Source organism: Psammomys obesus, unplaced genomic scaffold (genome assembly GCF_907164565.1).
Source record: "Psammomys obesus unplaced genomic scaffold, mPsaObe1.curated_primary_1811, whole genome shotgun sequence".
NCBI lineage: Eukaryota > Metazoa > Chordata > Mammalia > Rodentia > Muridae > Psammomys > Psammomys obesus.
The window spans coordinates 939445-964215 of record NW_026596057.1 but is presented as its reverse complement, the minus strand read 5'-3'; the positions used below and the strand labels follow the sequence as shown (position 1 = coordinate 964215).

Sequence of the window (24771 nt, the reverse complement as noted above, 5' to 3'; positions counted from 1 at the left end):
ACTTAACATGTTTTAAACATGTTCAATAAACATTTTTGCTTGTCAAAAGAAAGTGACAGATTCTTTTAAGAAATAACTTTCATTGTGGATTCCCTATCAAGCTTGCAACTCTTGATCTCCTTGACGAGACTGCCAGCAATTTTGAGCAGAATAACCATGTTGAATTCTTCACACCTCTCAACACCTGCCAACTCACAGCTCTGATTCGGGACTCAACACGCATCAGGCAAACAGGTGAGTACGAAAAGGTGGAGAGTCAGGTAGATGTATGGAAATGCCCGGACAGAAGAACGGAGACGATGAACTTCACAATTTAGATCTTAAAGGCCAAGTACAGTAGAAAATTACCTTCCAGGTGGGTCACCATCTGTGGGGCTCAGCAACTATTTGCTGAGCAGCAGATTGCCTGGCTGTCTCCCAGCAGGCAGGGTCAGAGTTCAACAGAGGGGGTGCACTATGTGAGGGAGAGGAAGAGAGGCCACAGCACAGATCTTAGTGCTACTGGATAGTCAGTCACCAAGATCCACTGAGGAAGATTTTCTGGGGTTTGACAGGAATCTTATTCTACACTGAGATGTGAACCTTTAGATTAATGCCAGAGTAAGCGCTGGGCCACAGGGTCACAGTAGATTCCCACTTATTAGGATGGGATATTGCCCCGTGGATGGCTGAAATACGTGATAGTACCGAGCCCTTTACAAACAAACTGTTTTTCCCTGATACGTGCACACCTCCAATAAAGTTTACCTTAGAAGTTAAGTGTAGTAAGAGATAAACAATAATGAATGAGGAAATGGAACAATTATGATATCCCACAGTAAAAGTCATGTGAGTGTAGCTCTTTCAAGTGTTTTTTTTTTTTTTAATGTTTAGTTTGTGTATGTATGTGTTCACGTCTGCAGGCACACATGTCTGCGCAGGTGTGTGTATTTGTGTGCCCTGAGGTTGGAAAGGCAGGTTTGATTCCCTCTGAGGTAGAGATACAGGCAGTGGTGGGATGCCCAGCTGGTTCTACGGGTGCTGGGATCTGAACGCAGGTCTTCATGAGATGCACAGCAAGATCTCTCAACCTCTGAGCCATCTCTCCAGCCTCTTTCCCATCTAGTTGAATCACGCCCACTTGTCTTGAGAAGATGACACAGCACTTACATAAGGAGATGATGTGGGGTGAATGATAGGCACTGGGTGTGGCAGAGGGGAAGGAGTCAGGATTTCATCACGTGAGTCCCAATCACTACGTTTAAGGTTTGTGAAGTTGTTTTGACTTTGTCCATCTGATGTTTTCAGACTATGATTGACTACAGATAACTGAAACCAAGGAAAGTAAAATCACAGATAAGGAGTGACTAATGTTTCAGCTGTCCTCAGACAATAGGAGTTGGGGTAGGAACCTAGAAATTAGGACCAAAGAATAGAAGGTTGAAAACAGGGAGCTCAGAGGTAGTAAAGTAGCAGTGTAACACAAAGAAAGAAAGAAAGAAAGCAGAATTTCTTCATGATTCAGTGTTCCCAGGGGCCTCACAGGAAGGGCAGAGGAAAAGGATGAGCTGATCTTGGATGGCCTTTCTCATCCTGCTGGGTCTTTGGAGCCAGAAGAAACCCTGGCCCAGGGAACCCAACGTGGCACTTCTCTGCAGCCCTGGTGTGGTTTTCTTATTGAATGTGCCTATTTTGGGTAACTCGTGGAAGGGATCCCAGCTATTAGAGAAGACTCAGAACTGTAACATTGGCTCAAGTCCTAGACATCAGACCCCTTTCTTTCTTCCAAGCCCCCTTCCTCACTCAGATTGCACTCCCCTATTCGCTCCATATCTTGAGATATAATGACACATGTAAAGAGGGCAGCCTGTCCCAGGAAGCAAGAGTCACTGCAGCAGAAATGTTGCTTGCTGAGTTGTCTTGGTGGTTTCCGGATGCTTCCTCTACCCACCAATCTCCTGACAGAAATGCCAATGGGCTCTTCCAGTTTCCCAGAATGGAAAACTACCAGCATCAGCCACAGTAGGCCCAGCTGAGCACTCTGTCCATCCCAAGCTCCAATAGGGGTTGGCAGGCAGGCTGAAGAGAAGCAGCTGCCACCAGGCCCCAGCTTCCCAAGAATTGCTTTTCATGCTCTCGTGCCAAGGCTGCAAGCCTGAAAGTGCTGCTTGTTCCACAGTGTTTACTGCCCGATGGCCGGCTCCAGCTGGTGGCTCCCTGTCAATGAGCAGCCTATACGCAGCTCTCAGGAAAACACACAGCACATGGAAGGTCTGAGCACAGAGGTGTGACCCCTGGCTTTCTCCGTGCACACATATTTGACAGAAGGAGGTTATCAGGGTCAGGGAGTGGGGTAAGTCAATCTATGATCTAAAGAAATATCTTATGACTGAACAATTTTAGAACCAGGAAAAAAAAAAATCTTAACTTACTAAACCTAGAACTCCATATTGAATAGCAGAACCTGTGAGTGCCAGAAAGGTGAACTGACTTGCTCAGAAACTCACAGATGACCACTGTAGTCATGGCCTGAAATCAGCTGTTCTCGGCTCTCGTCCTCCTCAGGCCTCATCTACCTCTTCCAGTTCTAGAAAGGACAAGTCCAGTCAAAGGTGTCATCTGAACCCTGATTCCCATAAACTCCACACAGCTTATTCACACTGAGACCCTGCAAGGGTCCAGGCAAGATTATTAGGCTGCTTTCTTCAGGCTGTGGGGTTGGCTGTTCTTTTGGCATGTGGGTCTATTTCATGAAGACTACTCCCCAGTTAACACCTCCTTAGGACTAACCCTTGGTGATGAAGCTGAAAATTCAAAATAGCTTCCAGAAACAAGTATTAAAGACTCCAGGAAAGAAAATCTGAATGTATGGGATTCAGGTATGAAGGTATAGATTGGAGGGCACGCCTTTCCTGGTTACATACATGGGCCAGTAGATGGAAAAGATGTATGCCTTTTGTCCCAATAGGGAGAGAAACTCAAAAGAAACAACTGGCAAAGACAACATGGAGGTGGGAACTTGATAGGAAACACATCTTTGGTTCAGCATATAGTTCTGTGTTTCATTAGGCAGAGCTTAGGGAACCCCACAGAAGAGGGGGAAGAAGGTTTGTAGGAACCAGAGGGGTTGACACCGTGAGCTCACAGAATCAACTAAGCAGGACTCACAGGGACCCACAAAGACTGAGGGGACAATCACAGAGCCTGTATGGGTCTGAGCTAGGTCTTCTGCATATGTATTATGGTTGTGTAGCTTGGTGTTCTTACGGAACTCCTAACAGTGGAAACAGAGTGTCTCTAACTCTTTTCTGTGCTCTTGGGACCCTATCCTTCTATGGGGTTGCCTCATCTTGTCTTGATACAAGGGTTTGTACCTAGACTTTGTTCTGTTGATATCCCTGGGAGGTGTGTTCTTTTCTGAAGGGAATGGATCTGAAAGCGGGGCAGGGGAGGACTGGGAGGAATAGAGGGAAGGGAAACTTCAGTTGGAATGTATGAGAGAAGGATAAATAAAAAAAAATAATTCTATGTATCAAACTTGATTCTATCCTTCTAACATGGAAGTACAAGACTGGTTACTACATCCCAGCCCTTTGTGAACTTTAGCTCCCTTATCCTCTGTTAAAGATTAAATGTGAAATGTCCCTCATAGGCTCATATATCGGAACACTTGTTCCCAAGCTGGTGGCACTGTTCTAGTTGTAGAACTTTCAGGACTGAGGTTTAGCTAGCATAAGTGGGTTGTTAGGCTTCATATCAACTTCTAGTTCTAGCCAGAGCTTTTTGATTCTTGATTCGCCAAGATAAAAGGAGCCTTTTCCATATGATCCCACCACCATGAACTCTGCAATGCCTTCCCCACTGTGATGGCTTGTACCTTCAAAACCATCAGCCAAAATAAATTCTTTCCCCTTTCAAGTTGTTTCTATCAGGTGTCAGCCCTAGCAACATAAAAACAAAGAACATTTTCTTAACAATCTTTAATAATCCTCATCCTTAATAATAAGCAGGATTGTTACAGAAATTGTATATAAAAATACAAATAATAGCACATTCTATGGGATATAACAGTGCTCAATAGATTATAGCCTGAAGGGAGAAGAAAGGGGATAAAGTGTTTTAAATGTCATATGCATACTTTCTTAAGCAATATAGAAATTCTGTTCTCGGCTTAATCATAGTAATGGTACTTGTTTACAAAAATGTATAAAAACCCAGCCAGCAAGCACACTTTCAGACTTAGAGGAATGATGTTTAGTAATATTTAGGTATTCTTAATTCTCTGATTATTTTTATTATGACTCCATTTAGTAAAAGATTGCAGTTGGCCTGAAGAGTAGCATAGGGTAAATATAAATAAGTAAGTGAATAAGAGGTGGGCAAAGAGAATAGGAATAATAATAAGATAAAGTTAACATCCAAAGTTACATTCTCTCTTGCCTTGTTAGGTATCAAGGCCAAGCACATCCTTCACTGGTGGGAGCTTTTCACTTTGGTTTCTTTTTGAAGTCAACTCAAAAAAGTGAAACAGCCCAGTGAGATGGCTCAGGGGGTAAAGGCATTCGCTGTGCAAGCCTGGTGACCTGAGTTCAACCCCCAGAACCCACCTGAAAGTAGACGGAGAAAGTCAGCTCCACAAAGTTCTCTGACGTCTACGTGTGTACTATGGCACACCACACACACACACACACACACACAGTTGATAAATATTAATAATTAATATCCATTCATATTATTAATAAAGCTTAGTTACTCTGTAATTAGCAATTTCTCCAAATAACCACACATGAAGACTATGATTTAGTCAAAAGCTAAACACAGAGCTGAGCATAAAATCTAATCTACTACCCTAGTATCAATTTATCTTCCAGTCATCCATGGTCCCCAATACTTGCAGTTATTATCTTCTCTGCAATCTGTCCTTCTCCTTCCCTCCTTCATCTCTTTCCTCGTGGTCTCCCTCTCTCAACCCCCCCCCAAATCATGCACCATCGCTCTACCTCTCTCTTCTTCTTCTTCAACCCATTGTCAGCAATTTTATTATCCAATCATGGGTAATTTGGGAGGCAAGAATTACAAACTTCATTTTGGGTACATGAGTGTGTTCTCATAAAAGACAGCAAGCAGATATTGGGGAGCAAAATAATTAACATTAGAATACATAGCACTAGATCAACCCCCAACACACACGTTGTATACCCAAACACACGATAATAATATTGTGATAATAATAATAATAAATACATTTTATGTGAATCCATTTAAGAGGAATCATAGTGACAACAGAGAAAATGTTAACTTTTGATTCCTGTCCCCAGGTCAGGTAGAGTATCTTGTGATAATCAATGCTCCCACACACACAGGAGTAGCCGGAAACACGGAATAAACTTGATAAATGCTCTACTCAAAAGTGCCTGATTGATGAGGCAGGGAGAGTGCAACAACTAAGATCCTAGAAAAGAGAGCAATCCCAGAGGGGAGAGAGAATCCTTGCAGTCACTTTCAGCCTCCACCAGACTGGGACAGGGACAAGATGCATGCTGCCGGTCATGGCACCTGCAAGGGGTTGCTATGAGAAAAAAAAAAAAAAAAAAAACAGTCGAGGATCTGGGGTGAGCTGTGCGCAAAGCGGTTCCACCCAGCTGTGTGCCTGGTGCTGGGCTGAGTCGAGAAGGAATGTGAAAGCCAAAGGATTCAAGACTCGCCAGGGAGAAAACTCACAGGAGACACTCTCAATGACCAAGAATTCGAGCTTACACCCTACCAGCTAAGCAGAGAGAAGATGTGTCGCTCTGTCAAATATGGGCAGATCCGACTGCGCCACCAATGACCACTCTGGATTTGGGTTCACAGCCTCTTATTGAATCCAAAGATCCAACGGCATGCTCCAAGATTCAGGAGGGAGCAGGCCATCACGGGTTTTCAGTAGCTACTCACAATGAATAAGGTGCAGAAACGTGTGAGAATACGTGTAAACCCTTTACTCCTGAAATGCCAAGGGAAGAAGTCCAGTTCAATCTTTCAGGCACTGTAACCTGTTAAGTAAGAGGTAAGGCCCAATGAAGTACGTTTTCTGTGTACAAGCATTACAAACTACAGAAAAGCACTTTCTCTGGACAGAAATTGGGCATCCATTTTATTTCATCAAGAAACTAACCAGAACTACGCACAATGGTGCACACCTGTAATCTCAGCATGTGGTGGAGGTAGGAGTAGAAAGAGCTGGAGTTCAAGGTCAGTCTTAGCTCCATGGAAAGCTCAAACCCAGCGTGGGCTAGGGTGAGACCCTGTATCAGAACAAAATCAAAAAGGAAAAAAAATAAAGATAGGAGGGAGTAAAAAGAGGAGGAGGGGGAAAGACAGACAGGCTTATTTGGTGGCATACAACTGTAATCTAAGCATTTGGGAGGCCAAGGCACAATGACTTGTAGTTTGAGGCCAGCCTGGGTGACACAGAAAATTCCAAGATAGCCTTGACTCTACAGTTTGACCTTGTCTCCAAACAAACAAAACAAAACCGCAGAAGGACAAAGGAAAGAAACACACCAGTAGCCAAAGATAGAGTGTACTGCCATCATTAACTTTGTTGGGGGGAGAGAGACTATCTGTCACTATTGAGAAAGTTCCTAACATGAAAACCTATTACCAATCTTAAATACTGATCCAGTTTATTAAAAGAGAACAAATTCAAAGCATACTCTTCTAAATTACATTTGCCCCATCTTCATAGACAGGGCTTTTTCCACACCAGGGATGTGTTAGTGAGGGCAGATGTTGCTGACTTCCATCTTTACTATAATTGTAACACTTCAAAGAGAGAGTCTAAACTCAGCCTTAACGAATGCCAAGAGTAAACGATGTACACCAAGGGCAATAGCACAATCTCCTTTATTTCTAACCTTCCAAATACCCTTCTTGCAGACCATAGAAGGAGGAGCTCGGGCATTTAAGAATAAGCAAAGGCCTCTCACTCCTGTGCTATTTCATCTCTTTAAGTGGGAAGGGAGTATCTCTACTCAGACCTAAGGAGACTGGGAATTGATTATAGCTAGGAGACCTCAGTTTACCCTTCCCCCTCTGATTTACTCTCTCTACACTTAGCATCCACTGTTAAAGGACTCACAGTTCCCACGGCCTTCATCTCAACTTCCCGAACATCTTGCTGAAATCGGGTTTCACAGTTTATACTTTTTTCCTTGCAGAAAAACAGAGAGAGCCTAAAAGTCCCTTGACTTTCATTTCTACCCTCTCTATCCTCATACTCAAGTATTTATTGATTGCTTTCATAAGGCAAGCATGGCAACAAGCACCCACCATGTGTGTGGGAGATCGTCACCACAGAAAAACAGAAAAAGGCCAACGCCAATCAGAAGAAAAAGTTGCATATTATTTAACAATTTATCACCACCCACATAAGCCCATAAAAAACACACACAAACCTCAAAGATTTAACCACTATAACTTTTGTTTTACTTTAACTGTTTGTGTCCAAACCACCAAAAACCCTGAAAGGCTTATTTTGCTACATCCTTGCTCCTCAGAGACTTGCTAAAACCAAAAGCTAAATCAACAGTCACCCTACCCTAGAACACATACCCTGCTTTTGTTCTGTCCCTTTGGAGTCAGGATGACCACAGCCTAGGGCTGGCAGAAGCCACATTCCCACTAACAACACAAGTCGTTCTTGGAGAATACGGTAAAGATAATGGTCACTTGTATCTCCTTTTCCCTCTCTGTTATCTGTTTGATACAAACCTTGTACATACAGTGTCTGGATTGTTTTAATTATTTTCTCTTCCCAACGATACAAATGTCAAATCAGATTTTGCATATATTTTTCCGAAGTCCTTTCCTCTTCACTTACTACATTCACCTTCTCCTATAGTTCCCCACCCACCCCAGACCTAGAAGTAATCTTGTGAACGAAAATAGTAAAGTTACATTCTCTACCTTATAACTGGTAAAAAAAAAAAAAAAAAAAAAAAAAACAACAACAACAACAAAAAAAAAATAACAGTGCTTTTTGGGTTTTATTTGGTCCCAAGGGGTCCACGTATTGCGGTGGGAACGTGGTCCCCAGTGTGGCAATCTGGAAACTGATGGAACTTTAAGAGGTGAGGATTCATGGGAAGGCCTTGGGTCGCTGAGGGGCCCATCCTCAGAAAGTAAGCTAGTTCTCACAGAGCTCCATGGTAGGCTGTTATCTAGGACTGAAGTTGGCACTGTCTAGCTCTCTTGTTGCACACACTTCTGCCACTGTCATCCACCATGCTCTTGAACCTCCCAAACTATGAGTAAACAAACATTTTTTTCTTCATAACATTGCCCTGTTCCAGGTATTTTTTATACCATCAAGTAGCTGGCGATTACAGCGAGGTACAAAGACTTACTTTAGTATTTAAGGTCATAGCATTGAACCACAGCAGAACTAGAAGTAGAATCCTGACCTTTAACTTCCATGGTCACCATCTATTCACCACTCTGTCAGCACACACTTCTGATAGCAAGCAGTTGCCACACTGTTGAAAGCAAAGTCGCAAAGGTCAGAAAGACCTCCAAGTAGAAAAACAATCTGGAAAGAAGGCTCAAGGAAGGCTACTACTGACCTAAACTTTACAATGTCCCGGTCCCAGGGCCATTGAAATATAATAGCACAAGAAATCTGCCTCCTGGGAGAGTACAGCTTGGACCTTAGTCCTAGGGAGGAGATGAGAGCTGGGGTCCTGAAATATTTGGCATACGCCGAAGATTTCAAAATTAGAGTTTGCCTGTTTATTGTGTCACCCTGGCACACCTTTGCCCTTGAGACCCCTTACTGAAAATCATTCCTGTCTTCCTATTTTGTTGTTCATGTGTGCCCTCATGACTTTCCTCATACTCAAATGCATTGCATTGCCTTCCTCTTGTCACCTGGACTGGCAAATGTCTTCATTGTTAGCTCACTGACACATCTTAGCATTTCAACTAGCAAGACATTGGATATTTGACGAACTTAGGCAACATGTGAACATAATTATAAATATATAAATAAATTTACTGGACATTGTGACATGCACATATACTCCAAGCTGTCACAAATAAACCCCAAGGTCAGAGCTAGCCTGGGCTATGTTGTGTACTTGGGCCCATCTAAGCAATTTAGTAAGAACCTTCATTTAAAAAAATTAATAAAAGTAAAGTAAAAAGAACTAGAGATTTAAGTCAGTGCTTGAGCATTTGCTAGCAGTCATGAGACCTTAAATTTAACCTCAAACTTTCTCTGTGCATCTGTTTCTGTGTCTCTGTGTCTGTGTCTGTCTCTCTCTCTCATACACACACTCACTCACACACACACACACACACTCACACACACACACACACTCACACACTCACACACACACAAACTACACCTATTGCATATCTTAATGATATGGGCTTCAAGGCCTTGGAGTTTTTGTCAGCTCTTAGAAGAGGCATTGCTAAGAAAAATGACTTAAAGCAGTAGTGACGCTTGACTTTAGACACCTCAATGCTAGGTCCCCACAGTAAGCGGAGACACTGACACCTTATACGCTCCTGTCAGACTTGAGGGTCCTCATGTAGGCTCTTAGCCTCTCAGTACAGGAGTAGTACTCAAATCAGAGTCCACAGGCCCTAGCAAAGAAAGGAGGCCCAAGAAAGGATCTGCGTACAGTCCTCTGATTGCAGTCACATGATCATGCTCCTGGCCCGGAGGCTTAGCCTGAATCTCCAAGGGCTTTGGCTCCACTGAATCCAGAAAGAGAAGTTCTAGCCTCTCTTGCACTACAACAACTATCCACTTCTTGAAAGCTTGAGACCTGAGACTCAGGGTTGAAAAGTAAAAAAAATACAAGCAAAACGTCAGAGTTCAGATAAGAATCTACCTGATACTTTCGGTAAAATGCTGTGCTTGCCCAACAAATGTGCTTGGAGCTCCTTCATCCTAAGATGTAAGACCCAGGAACTACCAACAAAAAAGCCTATATCTTACATAATTTCAAACACATAAGACAATGTAGAGTAATAAAATTACCAATGAAGACTGTGATCATCATAATACAATAAATAAGCTTCAGGAATTCATCCAGGAAGGTCTCTTAAGCAAGCCTCATGTTTTGGGAGTTATGCCATGTCCTTTACCTGCATTATCTTGATCTTCACAATACCCCTTAGGGGGTGACCAGTGATAGATAAGAAGACTGAGGATACTCAAAAACTGAAAACCTGACAGGCTCACTCACAAAGCCTAGATACAAAGCCTAGATACAAAGTTAAATGTAGCAATAATTTTTCCCAAGAGGTGTTTCCTCCAATCATTTGGTCTCTGTGAACCTGTAAGCCAATTAATTTTAAATGCAAATGGGATAAAATCTAGAGTCACCTGGGAAGACAGCCTCAGTGAGTAATTGTCTAGATCAGGTTGGCCTATGGGCATATCTGCAGGGGACTGCTTTGTTTGCTGATTGACCCAGCCCACTGTGGGTGGCACCATTGCCTAGGCAGTCGGTTCTGAACTATATAATAATGAAAGAAGCTGGCTGAACAAGAGCAAGCAGCAAGATACACTTATTTATTTATTTTTCTGCTCTTGAATGTGGGCGTTATGGAACTAGCTGCTTGAGTTCCTGTCTTGATTTTCTTTCAGTGATGCACTATAACCTACAACTATAAACCAAACTTCCTAACCAGTGTTCCTTTTGTTCGGGGCACCTTATCACAGCCACAGAAATGGCACAGCCATAGCACTCAGTTTCCTCATTTGTAGAAGACTATATTAAACCAGTCTTTCTTCAGTTTCCAAGAACTGACCAGCGCCTGTTAAATATCCAGTGATAGAGAACTTTTCTTTTACAAAACACACTTTTGCTTCCACAAATCACATTTGAGATTCAATTTCAGTGGCTTCTCAGTATCTATGCACACACAGCTGTCCCATTATTCACTCCTCTACACTGATATTCTGTGGTCTCACTATCTGCAGGAGACAGTGAGGCTCAGAGGTCAAGGTTTATCATCTTTCTAGCGCTAGATGGGATCCCATCTTGGCTTCTCTGCTTCGTCTATAACCTTTAATTTTCACCTAATATTTGTGGACCTCCATTCTACAGCAGTAACAATACTGCATTCTCGTTACATCATTCTGAAGATTACATTGTTAACACTATTTAAAATGGTACTAGGAAGATACAAGACAGTTTTTGACTATCAGTTGATGATTTTGTTGAGCTCTGCAGTTTACAGTCTCTTTTACCCTACTTGATGTAATCAAGAAAACTCATGGGGCAGCTGAGTTTTGCTGTTCCCAGAGGAAGATTCCTTTACTGGAAGGAAGGATACCAGAGGCCACCCAGGGCTAGACTTGACAAACAAACATGCAAGAAAGAAAGAGCCCATCTAGTACTGCTCATTTGAGAGAAATTCATCCAGAAAGGTCTCTTTCTTGCTTTTTACATCTCTCCCTCCCAGGGCTCTGTTTCAACCATTAGAGAAGGAGAAAGAGATACAGAGACAGAGAGAGACAATTACTTAAACTCTCAAAATCTCTCTTGAAACATGAATAGTGAGAACCCAGGGAAGTAAAGATAATTTTTCAATTTGGAAATATATAGAAGAGACAACATGCATCAGCCTTGATGGAAGTCAAGGAAGTAGGAGTAAGCGGACATCTTGGTACAGAAGGGACCCAGAGCATCCCCAGGGCTTCAGTTTCTTTTCCAGGGTTAGCTATCTCTTGTAAAAGGAATTTATTACGTAATGTATGGATGCAACACACATAAATTAAAAAAAAACCTATGGCCTATAGCAGAGGCAGGAAATAGCAGGTGGGATATCTGGAGAGCAGAGAGGATTCTGGGTGAGAGCAAGGCACAGAAGATTCAGCCAGCAAGATGTGAGGAAAATGGACATGCATGGCACCTGAGTGCAGGTTACCAATCATGTGGCAAAATGTAGATTAGTAAAATGGATTATTTTAAGTCAGGAGCTAGTTAGAGAAGAGCCTAGCTATATGGCCTAGGTATTTTTAAATAATATTTAATGAGTCTCACGAGTTGTTAGGCTCCTGGAGCATTGATCTGGGAGGAAACCACCTCCTTCCCCAACAGGCACTGAAGGCCTTCTACCTCAGGACTTCATTTATCACAATGATAAATGATGAGACTAAGATTCTGAGCATGAGCCCTGTGTGCTCCTCTTAACCTTATGCTACTCTTTGGCTTCAAGTTGAGCCTCAAACTTATTTAACTTATAGTTATAAGCTAATTAAATAAATAATAAGTGAATGAACAAATACATAATAAAGCTAATTCTTTTTTCTAAACGAACTTCAAATCATTCATCAGAATTTTCCAATCCCACCCAAACTGACTTGCTAACTTGTAAAGACAATTTGGAGAAACTCATGGTATAGCTTTTTGCTGGGTGTGGAAATGCCATTAGCTAACTTCTAAATTGTAATTCTGCTGGAAGATGTTGTCCTCAGTTCTTCTAGTCCTTCCTCCATCAGACTGACAATTGCTAACAGTAACAGTTTGTTACTGTTGGAACTGAAAGGTTGCTAGCACACCGCCAGAACTCCAGGGCTGGAACATACTGCATCTCAGTATTTCGCATAGCAGCTTCCAGAGTCTACTCCGCAGCTTCTCTGGCCACTTTGAACACTGCCCTCTCTGGAAACGTCAATAGCATCATCGGACTTACCAACTCCTTTGCCAAAGCTCAGATTTTAGAACCTGCCATCTTACACTATGGGTCACAATATCATGTTTGGGGTGGAGGTGAGGTTGGGGAGTAAAGGAGTATAGGAAATTTGAAAGTATTGGCAACAATGAAGGGCTTTCGAAAGTGCACTGACAAAGATCAACTCAAAATCAAATGCGTAACGGCTGCGCGTTTCTGGCAGTGCTCACCCATGTTGCACAGCCGTGTCACTGGAACCTTGCTCCTTAGCCCAAAATACACGCACTTTGCCCTGAGCATGCACGCAGGTCCCCTGCGCGAACAAATGCTGCCTCCTGTCCGAAGCCATGAGGCTCAGATTTCAGACTGCGGTACATTATGAACTGCACTGTTTTGTTTTTTTTTTTTGTTTTTTGTTTTTTTACTGCGTTACAAAGTTTTCTGCCCTAAAAGAAACACAATGATTTAATTAAAGGGGGCAGGAGGCCTTAACATTTTTCCCATTACTCCCCAGTGTATAAGAACAAAGTTAGTATACCTTTAGCTAGTATTGTGTTAGAATGTTCGGATTTTTAAATTGTTATTTGAGTTGCTGAGTTCAGTTTCTTTTTCTTTTTCTTTTTAACAATTTTAAATGAATTTTGGCTTGTGCCTGATTAGGATAGGATTTCTGGTCCCTTCTGAAATGGCCTTAAATCTACAACTGCTAACAGTTGGTCATGCAACCTTTGCTTATAGTCCAAGTCTCTCTGTTACACAGTTTGGCTCACCTGTGTGAAAATCTAAGACCCAGCGCTCACTGAGTAGCTTTAGTTACAACTGGTACTTCCAATTGCCTCCGTCTTTGGGAAACAACAGCAGGAAGCCCTGAAGAGTCTCCTATAAATCAACTACTATTTATTATGTACCTACTTTGCATTAAGCAGTGGCTAAACTATACAACTCCATGAGCCCCAGCTTCCAAGACAACCATTTAAAACTGGGGCAGGATGGAAAATTCCTCTCTGCGTTACATCCTCATCTCCAGTTTAACCTGGTAAAATGAAAGGGGGTGGCAGAAAGAAGGGCTAGTCCTTTGATATGTAGCATATTCCTAGGAAAAAAAAAACTTTTAAAATTAAGACATCTATTTCTCTGTGCTGGCAGAAAGAGACAACAGAAATACCTGACCAAATTGCCTTCAGAAAGCCTGCTTCCTGCTCCAGGATTGCAACACATCATATTCTAGCACTGGAAGCTGGTTTTCTTGGTTTAATCGCTAAATGCACCCAGAGATAGCAGCCTCCATGATGACACCCAGTACCCAGGCACTGTGTGCACTCTTCTTTGAAGCTTTGCCCTCTTCTTTGCCCTCTTCGTTGAAGCTCAGAACAGAAAACCTTATCATAGGAGACGTCCTAACTTTATAGGTAAGAGGAATACAAAGCAGAAAAATACAGAGGCATCCATGTTAAGATCTGAGGTCCCTCTTACTAAGCTTATTATAATAATAGAAAAAGGCATTGAATCCACTCAAACAACAATTCTTTGACTTTTTTTTAAAAAAGGAATTTTGATTGTGGTTCCTATTAAGGATATAAAGAATAGCCCATGGATATGGAATTGGTTGGGGGAGGCACTCTCACAAATGTGCCATTATGCTAGTAAAAAGACAAGATGAACATACCCTTGAGAATGTAATTACAGCTAGCAGAAAAATTGAACTCTACATACTATTATGGGAGGCTAAGTGGGTAAAAATCACTTTGGGAAACTCTACGGCATTATGAAGAACATTAAATGACATGTTACAGTGCCCCAGGAATTCCATGTCTGGCAATAAACTCAAGAAAATTGAGTATATGTCCTTACCACAAACTGTATACAAGAATATGGAAGATTTCTTCACAATAGGCCTGAACTTTAAACTATCCAAATTCCCATCCATCGTCAATCACGAAAATGAAGTACACAAACAAAGCAACATTATACAACAGCAAGGATGGGCAGGCAACCAGTGCGTGTAGCCATGGAATGACTGCTGTAGAGAAAACGTTCAGTTAAAGAAGCGAGGCACCGCATCCAAGCATCATATGCCTCCATTTAGATAAAACACAAGCAGGCAAAACTAATCTTTCTTGCTGGAAAGTAACAAAATGCCTGTAACCCGAGCTGGGTAGGAGAAAGCATTCCACGATGCTTCTGTTTCTTATATATGAAGTATAGCTCACTGCCAGGGCCGTCCAACCTTTTGCTATTGCCACACAATGTCATCATCCACAAAGTTTACATTCAAGAGGTACATACTCAAAAAGATCATACTGAAAAGAAACTCGCGCTTTATGTAAGTGTGCAATTTGTGTGAGCCCACATTCATAGCTACCGTCTGCTTCAGGTTAGACATGTCTGAATGGTTTTGTTGGGTTTGTAAAAAAAACCCATCAAACTGAACACTAAGATATGTGTGTTTTCATATGTTTATATTTTTGGAAAATGTAAAATATGATTTAAAATATTTACTTCTCTCTTTACCATGTACATTGTTTTTTTGTTCTTAAGGACTCTGGGAACAGATATGTGATGGGCATTGACCAGGGAGGTCACCCTCAGTGCTGGGAATTGAAACAGGGTTTTAGTGGACTATCACCACCAAGCTCCAGCCCTTATCCCTACCGATAAGGCCTTAACAAACATAATTTGAGCAGTGAATTGAAAGATTGTTTGCACATTCCCACTTCTACTCATGTTCTTGTGCAATTTCCATGAAAACATAGCCAGCCAGCCAGCTAGAGGAATCCACAGAGCAACAAACAAACTGCCCTACATCGGGGCAAAGGTGATCCTAGATGAGCCATTGGCCAGCTGACTCCCAGATAGGAAAATACACCAAGACAGGTCAAAGTACAGTCCAACCAAGCACAGCATAAACCATCCTATTACAAGCTTGTGAGCAAAACAAACACTCTTTCTGAAGTTGCTGAGCCGTTAAGGACTGTTAAGCAACATTGCTATGTAACAAATGATACAACCATATACGTTAGGTTAAAGTTAAAAGATACATGAGCTACAACACCAAAAACATATTGACTTAAAAGATTCATCTCACACATCTGTTTTGAACACAGTCACATCCTATGAGGACAAGAGACAACCTGGGATCCTGGGAACCTGGAATCCCACAGAATCAGTGTCCCCAAAGTATAAGAGGACACTCAAGTAAAACCCAAACAGAAGACATCCAATGGGCAAGCAAACCAAAAGAAGGTCTCGGCCACATCTAAAATTTCTCTCTCATTTTCCCCAAAATACACAGCAGCAAGTAGCCATTCCTTCTTCCATTTTTTAGACACTTGTCTGCCATTTCTATTTCAGTATTATTCAGAATATGAAACATATGAAATCAAACTTGATGCCCCTCAACAGATGAGTAAATAAATAAAACGTATCATTTGAAATTTCATGATTTTACCTTCGTACATACATAGTAATTTTTGCTATTTGAAATACAAAGCCGCTCCGCTCTGCATAATACCCAATACATTACATATGGAGAGGGAACTAGTATGATTTTCTGTTTCTGACTTCCCATGTTTCACCACGCAGCGGACAAAAACTGACACTATGAGTTCCCTTGGCAGAACTCTTTCTAGGAAAACCACTGACAGGTCTGTGCAGGCACCTGGTCCTTGGCATCTAACCGAGTAGTGGCCATGTTACCTGGATTAACCTGAGCTTTTGCAGAACCCAGGATGAGCAAGAGCAGGAGCAGCACCAGAGGCATTCTGGGAATCGGGATCATTTTGGAAGATGGAGTTGGATCTGGAGTCTGCGGCACACCAATAATGCAAGGAAACAGAAAGAGAAGGAAGAGAAATGAGTAATGCAGGTTTCCATATGAACCTATGAACACAATCTTCACAGATAACTTGGGATTCTTACAATGTTTATTTCCATATTTAGAGAATTCAAATCACACACCCAGGGACCATCTACTGTAAGAATTTTCCAATTCTATTAGGGTAAACCACTCACTCTTAGAATTAAAATCAGCAAAACTACACACAGGTAGCAACGTATCACTGAGGTGGATACCAAATGGTACCAATAAAATAAAATTTATATTTATAATATCAGCTAATGTTTTCATATTATCAAGGCTAAATTTCAACAGCAAGCCAAGAAAAACATGCAATAACCTTAACCTGTTTTTAAGGCTCTTCAAGTCTTCACTTTAATCCGGTTTCAAGGCATTAGCTTTGAAGGGCTATGCAGGGCTTAGTTTTGCTTGTTTTTAAGTTTCCTCCAGAGTGATCATGTGACAATGGATTAGATATGGACATATCAGTATATATCTAGCTCAACAGAGGCACAGGTAGTTACATGTGAATTTTTTTGTAGGTGTTTGTATGTACACACGTGACTATAATACATATGCATTGACCCTCACTTAGTCACCCGAAAGGGCCTAGAGACAACAGCACCCTTGCAGTGAACGTCCATTGACAATGCAAACCAAGTGCCCCGGATCTTGGTTTTTAATCCCATTTTCCAATTTTCCAAGGAATCAGAGTTCTTTAGAATAAATGGTTGAGTCTAAGATTGGGTCAGGAAATATACAAGATAAGCCTAGAAAACATGCTGTATGTGCACACACACACATACACACACACACACACAAGCGTGCAATGAAAACTGGAACAATTTGATGAACAAAATAAATAAGGGAATATTAGATTATAACTCAGAGTATAAAATAAATATCCCCAAATCCATGCTGATGTAAATAAATGACTGAATAAACAAATTAGGAGAACAGTCCATTTCCCATGAGAAAGAATTCCAAATAATTTATGTAACTAATCTGCTCTTAAGGAAGTGGAGTCTCGCCACCTCTCCACTCCCAGTTCCTTACATACAAGTTACACACAGTGACTTGTTTTCAATGAAAGCAGCATGAGCCTGAGAAAGGAAAAGAGAGCATCTTTTCAGTGAAGAACGCCGACACAACTTGGTGCCAGGTGATTATGGTCAATGTGAGCACTGAAAAGTCATCGTGACAGTGTGTGTCCTTGATAGGATGTGATGGGAAGGCACTTAGGTCAATGGCCCCAACCTACAAACCATGCTTTTGTTTGATCACAAGGAAAACAGCAGACAAATAGTAAGTGAGGGCCACTCTACAAAATTCCTGATCCTCAGTGCTGTCAGTCATCCAGAACAAGAGAGCCTGAGAAACTATCACAGCTAAGGGAAGGAGACAGCTAAAGAAAATGTGACGTGTGCCACACTGTATGAGTCCTGGACTAGAAAAAGGACACTGGAGAAAACCAAGGAAGTCAGAATGAGTTGTGGACCTTAGTAATGAATGCATCGACAATGTTCGCTCATTTTGACAAACAGACTGTAATAATGTAAGATATTAACTCATGTCATGAACATAGGAATTCTTTTTTGAGGCAGGGTTTCTTTGGGTATGGCCCTAGTTGTCCTGAACCCACATTGTAGACCAGGCTGTCCTCAAACTCACAGAGATTCGTCTGCTTCTGCCTCCCTGAGTGCTGGGATTACAAGTGTGCACCACAACGCCCGGCTACACACAAAAATTCTGTGCACTGTCTTCACGATGATTCTGTAACTATGAAGCTGTTCTGTCCGCCAGATGATAGTGGTAAACACTAAGAAGAGAATCCATGTGAGCTGGAATGAAAAGGGAAGACTTCAGGGAGAGACTGGTTGGGTTCCTGAAAGACAGGCCAGGTTTTAATGGGCAGAAAGAGAGATGGAGAAAGAAAATGGTTGACACAGACAAGCAGATGGTACTCTTTAAATATGGTGATTTCCAAACAAGCAACATGTTGATCCATTTGAAAATGTTTTACTTACTTGTGTGTGTGTGTGTGTGTGTGTGTGTGCGTGTGTGCAAGCATCCTGAGAGGGAAGCCTGTAGTAGTTTCTCCTATCACATGTGTTCTGGAATTCAAACTCCTCAAGATGTCAGACTTTGCAGCAAGTGCCTTTACCCAGTAAGCCATCTCACCATCCCCTAAAAATATCTTTTAAAAATGTCTACATTTCCTAATTCATTCATCCATGCATCCATTCATTGTGTCCATGTGAGTGTAAATGGCAGTCTGAGGACAAGTTGTTGGAGTCCATTCCATGTGGTTTCCAAGGATCAAACTCAGATCATCAGATTTGGTGGCGATCACCTATATCCACTGACCCATTTCAACAGCCCTGAAAATAATCGAAGTCAGATACTTGGATGGTTTCCTTTAAAGAAAATGGAGCCAAAGAAAGTCAAATGGAAGAGATAAGTGTGACTCTGTGGTGGTAGGGCCTGTGAGATCACCAACGATGGTGTGCATGTTTTCATTTCACTGACTCGGGTGTGACAAATACCTGTCATTTCTAGAAACCCCAGAAGCTTGAAAATATGCTTCGGTACAGTCTCCCGGAAAACACTCCCAGGAGACACAACACAGAAGTAAGTGTTGCTCGTGGCCATGATCTGAGGATGTCCTTCCACAGGGGTCTGAGCTAGGCGTGCAGCCATCTAGCAAGCGCTGAGGCCCAGTGTCTCTGCTCTGCAGGCTTTTGCAGAAGGCTCCATTGCACATTCTCTGTCTGTGGCATCTTACTCAAGAGTTTCTGGACATACGTTTCTACTCTCCATAACCCATCCCAGGCCTGTGGAAAATATCTGCTTTACCTCATGCCTCCTTCCCTTTAGCAGACCACACACCAAATTTACCTCTGTAATATTATGATGTTATCTGTTAATCATTAGCTTCTCACACAAACTATATATTCAGAAATGAGTTTTAACTGGACCAAACCAGACTTAATAGGTAATCAAAAAGTTCCGATTTTTATTTTGGTATTGCTACTTGGTTTCAGACTGTGAATCTCTAAAACTAATGGTGATATTTTAGAACTAGGGATGGCTTTTCCCTTTTCTTAAAAATAAAGGTGAACAGTATCTAACTAACAAAAACAGAAGTGCATAACAGACCTAAATGTCCTATCCTTGTAGCAAATGTGTCTAGTGTCCCAGGAACCATTTCACTGATATTCAGTCAGTGATGTATGTTTTCACAGATAATGTAGCTGAGGAGTGAGTGGCTAAAACTCCAGGTTATAGCTCACAGAAGCAAAACAAGCAGATAGCTCTAAGGTTCCCATGACTCCAGAGTCCACCTGGCATCGCTGCTGTTGTCATCATTCCTTTCATCTGTCATTCTATTCTATCCTTTTATGTATCCTCTGCCTCACTTTCCAGCTCAGTCACACTGGAGTTTCTCATTTAGTTCTTCTATTTTCTTTTGCCTATGGGCCTCTGGTAAGCTCTTTCCTCTTTACCTGCCCAAGCGTCTATTCAATGGTTTCTTCTGCAGGGAATCATTGTGACTCAATTACTCAGTGCACTGAAAACATAGTTTTTCTGTCTACTAGTAATCATGTTTGCAACTATGTATGTCTACTGTGACTATTTAGTGTCCCTTCTGTAAGTTCCATGTTTACTCTCAATGTTACTATGTTTCAAAAACACAACAGAGATGCCTGATAAATACCATCATGGACCCAAATACTCAAATATCTGGCTAATCAGATTTTTTTTTCCCTAAAAGGAATTTTCCTCAAGGATTCTTATGAGAGGACAAAACCCTCTGCATTGTTGGGCTTAGGGAGCCAGCATTTAGCCATTGACACATGTACAGAGCACATAGCATATGTGGAAACATGATAAACAGTTGGGAAAGTTTTTTCTCCCTGCATACCTGTGACTAACAACATGAGCTTTTTTTAGTCGTTTCAACTCTTAGAAAAATAAAATTCACAATGCAAATGCCCCTGGTCAGAGGATTGCCTTTCATTCATTATTTAGTAATTATTCCTTTAATGTCTTTCCCAAGGTATTCATTCATACACTTAAACATCAGAGAAGAGCTGGGGTGATGACTCAGGCAGTAACATACTCTACAGAAGCATGAGGACCTCAGTTTGATTTCCCAGAATCCTTGCCGAGACAAAAAAAAAAAAAAATCCTTCACTTTCAGTGTGTAGGGTACTGAGGCACATCAGTGAGCTCTGAGCTCGGTCTGAGCCCCTGCCTCAACGAAGCAAGGAGACCTGTGATCAAGAGCGGCAGCCAGCACTGGCAATCACGCACATACATGTGTAAACACAAAGAATAAACATAAACGACTCAGACAAGATCACCTGTAATGCACGGTTTTCTACACCCATCCCATCCCTGAATAGTGACATGGAAACTTTTATGTTTATTATAAGCTTGAAGAACTCTAGCTGGGCACCTATTCAGATTAACCTAACAAAACTGTCTGGGCCTACAACCTACCAGGTGGCCCACTATCTGCCATCATAGTCTCTTTTGGCATATGTTTCTTCATCCTTCACTCCTCTCTCTGGTCCCCACCTGAGACCCTCTCTCTCTGCCCCAGAAGTCCCGCCTAAACTGTCCAGCCTAGCTATTGACCATTCAGCTCTTTATTTGACCAATCAAAAGGTGATAGAGAAAAGCATTTATGGGTGATAGAGAACAATGTTTACAAAATACTAAGACAGGAGATGATTCATAATAATGAAAATTCAAAGTCCTGTAATAGATCTCTGCCAGGACAGAAATCAGCATTTGAACACAAAGTGCACAAAGATATCACTCCAACAATCACCACCATCATACAGCTTATACTATGCAAATAAATAAATAAAAGACTGAAAAGTTATACAGAAAGCAACTGACAGGCCAAATGCTCTATGTCATTTCTTCCTCTTTCAGTCTTGGCGTATGAAGAGGATCTGAATACAATAAAGTAAAAAGCAAGACTGAGGGCTGCAGCAGAGGATAAATTGTTCCAGGAAGGTGTGCAGCAAATTCCTCTAAGCATGTGAGTGGCTCAAAGTCAGAAGAGACTGGGCAGCCAGAAGCCATTGACTAATAAATAAGCATTTGACAAACAAACATATGATAACAAGAGACATAGGAAAATCAATGAAATTTCCAATGACTCAATAGCATCGTCAAAAAGAGGGGGGGGGCATATTCACACCTCACACAAAAAATAAAGAGCTCAAAATGTAAACACCAAACAATGAAAGATATTAAGAAAACATGATAATCTGCTATAAACTAAAGAAAGGCTTGCACAAAAAAAAAGACATTGAGAGCAAAATCCATAGAAGAAATAAAATGATAACATTTCCCGTAAAAATTTAAAATACCTCAGAGACAAAAAAAAAAGAAAGATATTATAAACTTGACAGATAAGCAGTAAACAAAGATAAATATTTGAAACTATGAAACAAAACAACTTCTGTTGAAAGAAGCTGCTAGAATCTTGGGCCGAGTAAATGAAGAGCATTTACCGAAGGAACAGCACGCTGGATCAGAGAGTGTTCCAGCTCAGAAAATCAGAATGTCAGACATCAAAGCAGTCCTGAGTCAGCCTCACGCCCTTTTCAGGCGTGACGACACGGGGCCCAGCAGTGAAGTGGTGAAGTGCGTGTTCCACACTAAGCCATTGTTTATGAATTAGGAGGTAACTTAGCACCACAGATCCTTCTTGTTATTTGTCCTGGAGAAAGAGCTGCATGCCCGTGGGGCGTATGTGCACAAGTGTGTTTTTCTAACTTAAAAACTTGGGAAGGTGTCCATCCGCAGGGAGATGCTATAAACTAAGCTGTTCCTGCTACATAACACTCCGTGATGGTGAAAAGGAATGAATTCTAGACGCTGAAGAGGTGGTCAACACACAACAGCATTCACTGCTCTGACAGAGGACTCGGGTTTCTCTCCTAGCGCCCACATACCAGCTCACGACCCACTACAGCTCCGGTTCCAGGGGAATCCAGTGCTCTCTTCTGACTTCTGTGGGCACCACAGGCTCATGGCCCATATTCATGCATGCAGACAAACCACTCATACACACAAAATAAACACATCTTTAAAATAAAAAGAATGATGTACGGCTATGTGTAGTCCCATGGCTTGCCACTCGGGACATGTTTTTGGGTGAACAAGAAGGCTGCAAAGTTTCTGTGAAGCGTGCCATACATTTTTAAGGACACACACAGTTATATATTGATAGAAGATTCAAAAGGTGAATCACCTTTTGGCATTCTGGTAACAATGACTCTCTCAGAGCTGGAGGTGCCGGATGGAGTGCAGACTTTGGCAAGAGGACTTGTGAATAATTGGAATGTGAAGGCTGTCTCATTCACAGTAAGTCTGTTTCATGTCCGTGTGAGTGTGGCGTACTGCTGTATGTGCTTGCATGTGTAAGGAAACACACAGGTGAATGTACATGCGCATGTGTGAGCCTGTGTGGAGAGGACAGAGGTTGACATCAACTGTCTTCCTGGATCACTCTTCGCTTTATCTACTGAGGCAGACTCACTCACTGAACAGGAGCTCACGGACGTAGCTAGGCTGACTAGCCAGCCACCTTGCTCCAGGAATTTCCCTGTACGCCCTGAGATTTCAGGCAGGCTGTCACTCAGACGCCTGGCTTTTATGTGGGTTCTGCAGATCCAAACTCCAATCATTACACTTCTACGACAAGCCCATTATTCACTAAGACAGCATCCTAATCCACTGTTCGATTTTTTTTTTTTAAAGAAGAATGTGTTCTTGGTTATTGTCAGCTTTTATGAAAACAAAAAAGAAAGAAAGGAAGAAAACATTATTCCTGTCATCGGGCTATCAAAATGTCAGGATGCTTTCTTTCCAGGCAATCCTGCATATTACAGAATGGGAGGTGTTGGGACAACATGGCTTACATCTCCAAGAGTCACTTAGACTACTCAGAGATAGTACTGATCAGTACATCTTACATGTGGGAGCACAAAATAGTTAAGAATCACCTTGTATCTTTTTTAATTAATTAAAAATTTTATTTATTTATTCACTTTGCATCCCAATCATAGCCCCCTCCCTCCTTTCCTTTCAGTCCCACCCTACCTCTTTCCCTTCCCCTCCCCTTTTCCTCAGAGAAGGGGAGACACACACACACACTAACCCACCCCAGCTCATCAAGTTTCGTCAGGACTGAGCTTGTCCTCTTCCACTGAGGCCTGGCGAGGCAGCCTGGCCAGGGGAAAGTCATCAAAAAGTAGGCAAAAAAGTTCATTTTGGAGACAGCCCCCTCTCTTACTAGGGAACTTACCTTAAGTCTCAGCTTCCCATTGGCTATATCTGTGTATGGGCCCTAGGTCCAATCTATACATGGTTCTTGGTTGGTGCTTCAGTCTCCGCAAGTCCCTCTGGGCTCTGGGTAATTGGCTCTGTTGATCTTCTTGTGGAGCTCCTGTTACCTCCAGGTCCTTCTCTCCCCTCCATGCCCACGTTTCTACAAGACTCCCTATGCTTCACCCAATGTTTGGCTGTGAGCTTCAGCATCTATTTGGACCAGCTGTTGGGTAAAGCCTCTCAGAGGACAGCTATGTTAGGCAACTGTCTTCGAGCATAGCAGAATATCATTACTAGTGTCAGAGGTTGGCTCTCTCTCATGGGGTGGGTCTCAGGTTGGGCCAGGCATTGGTTGGACATTCCCACCTCATATCTTTCTAGTTTGGAATGTTGCGTCCCTTCCAAATGTATCATATCACAGTCATCACAGTCGTCACAGTCATATGGAGGGGAGTTGCCATCTTCCTTCTACATGTCTGGAAAACACAGTTGCTTCACCCACAGACCAGACAGTCTTACTCGCTCTGGCTGCTCTTTCCCATTCATCCCTCTGAGTATAGTTTGCTTCTTTACCTATCTGACATTCTACCAATTCAGACTCTGAGTCATCTAAGATCAGGGATTCTGCTCTCCCTGCTTCAAAATGAGGTTGATTTTTACTGCCCTGGGCCAGGAAGTGAGGAGGAAAAACAATTAACATTGATTGATTCCCGTGACCCTAATGCCCACAGCCAGACACCTTCTAAGGGACATCAATGGAAGTGTGGCTCAAAGAGAATATGCAGTAAGAACCCCCCTTTTCCCCCTCTTCACACTCAAAACCCTCCTCCCTTCCCTGTGTTCAATAAATACCCCTAAGTGAACATAGAGGAAACCACAGCTCAGGACTTCTCATAAACTCTGCAAGATCTTCTGGAAGATTA

General features: G+C 42.0%; 1 protein-coding gene across 1 annotated transcript in view; it reads right to left on the bottom strand.

Moving 5' to 3' along the window:
* The window catches only part of Ddr2 (discoidin domain receptor tyrosine kinase 2), a 127732-nt gene that overhangs the window by 34076 nt on the left and 68885 nt on the right, over positions 1 to 24771 (bottom strand). The window contains exon 3 of the mRNA XM_055624500.1: positions 16354 to 16462. Within this exon, the coding sequence (XP_055480475.1) occupies positions 16354 to 16435 (82 nt within the window). The 5' untranslated portion in view covers positions 16436 to 16462. The remainder of the gene's footprint in view (positions 1 to 16353; positions 16463 to 24771) is intronic.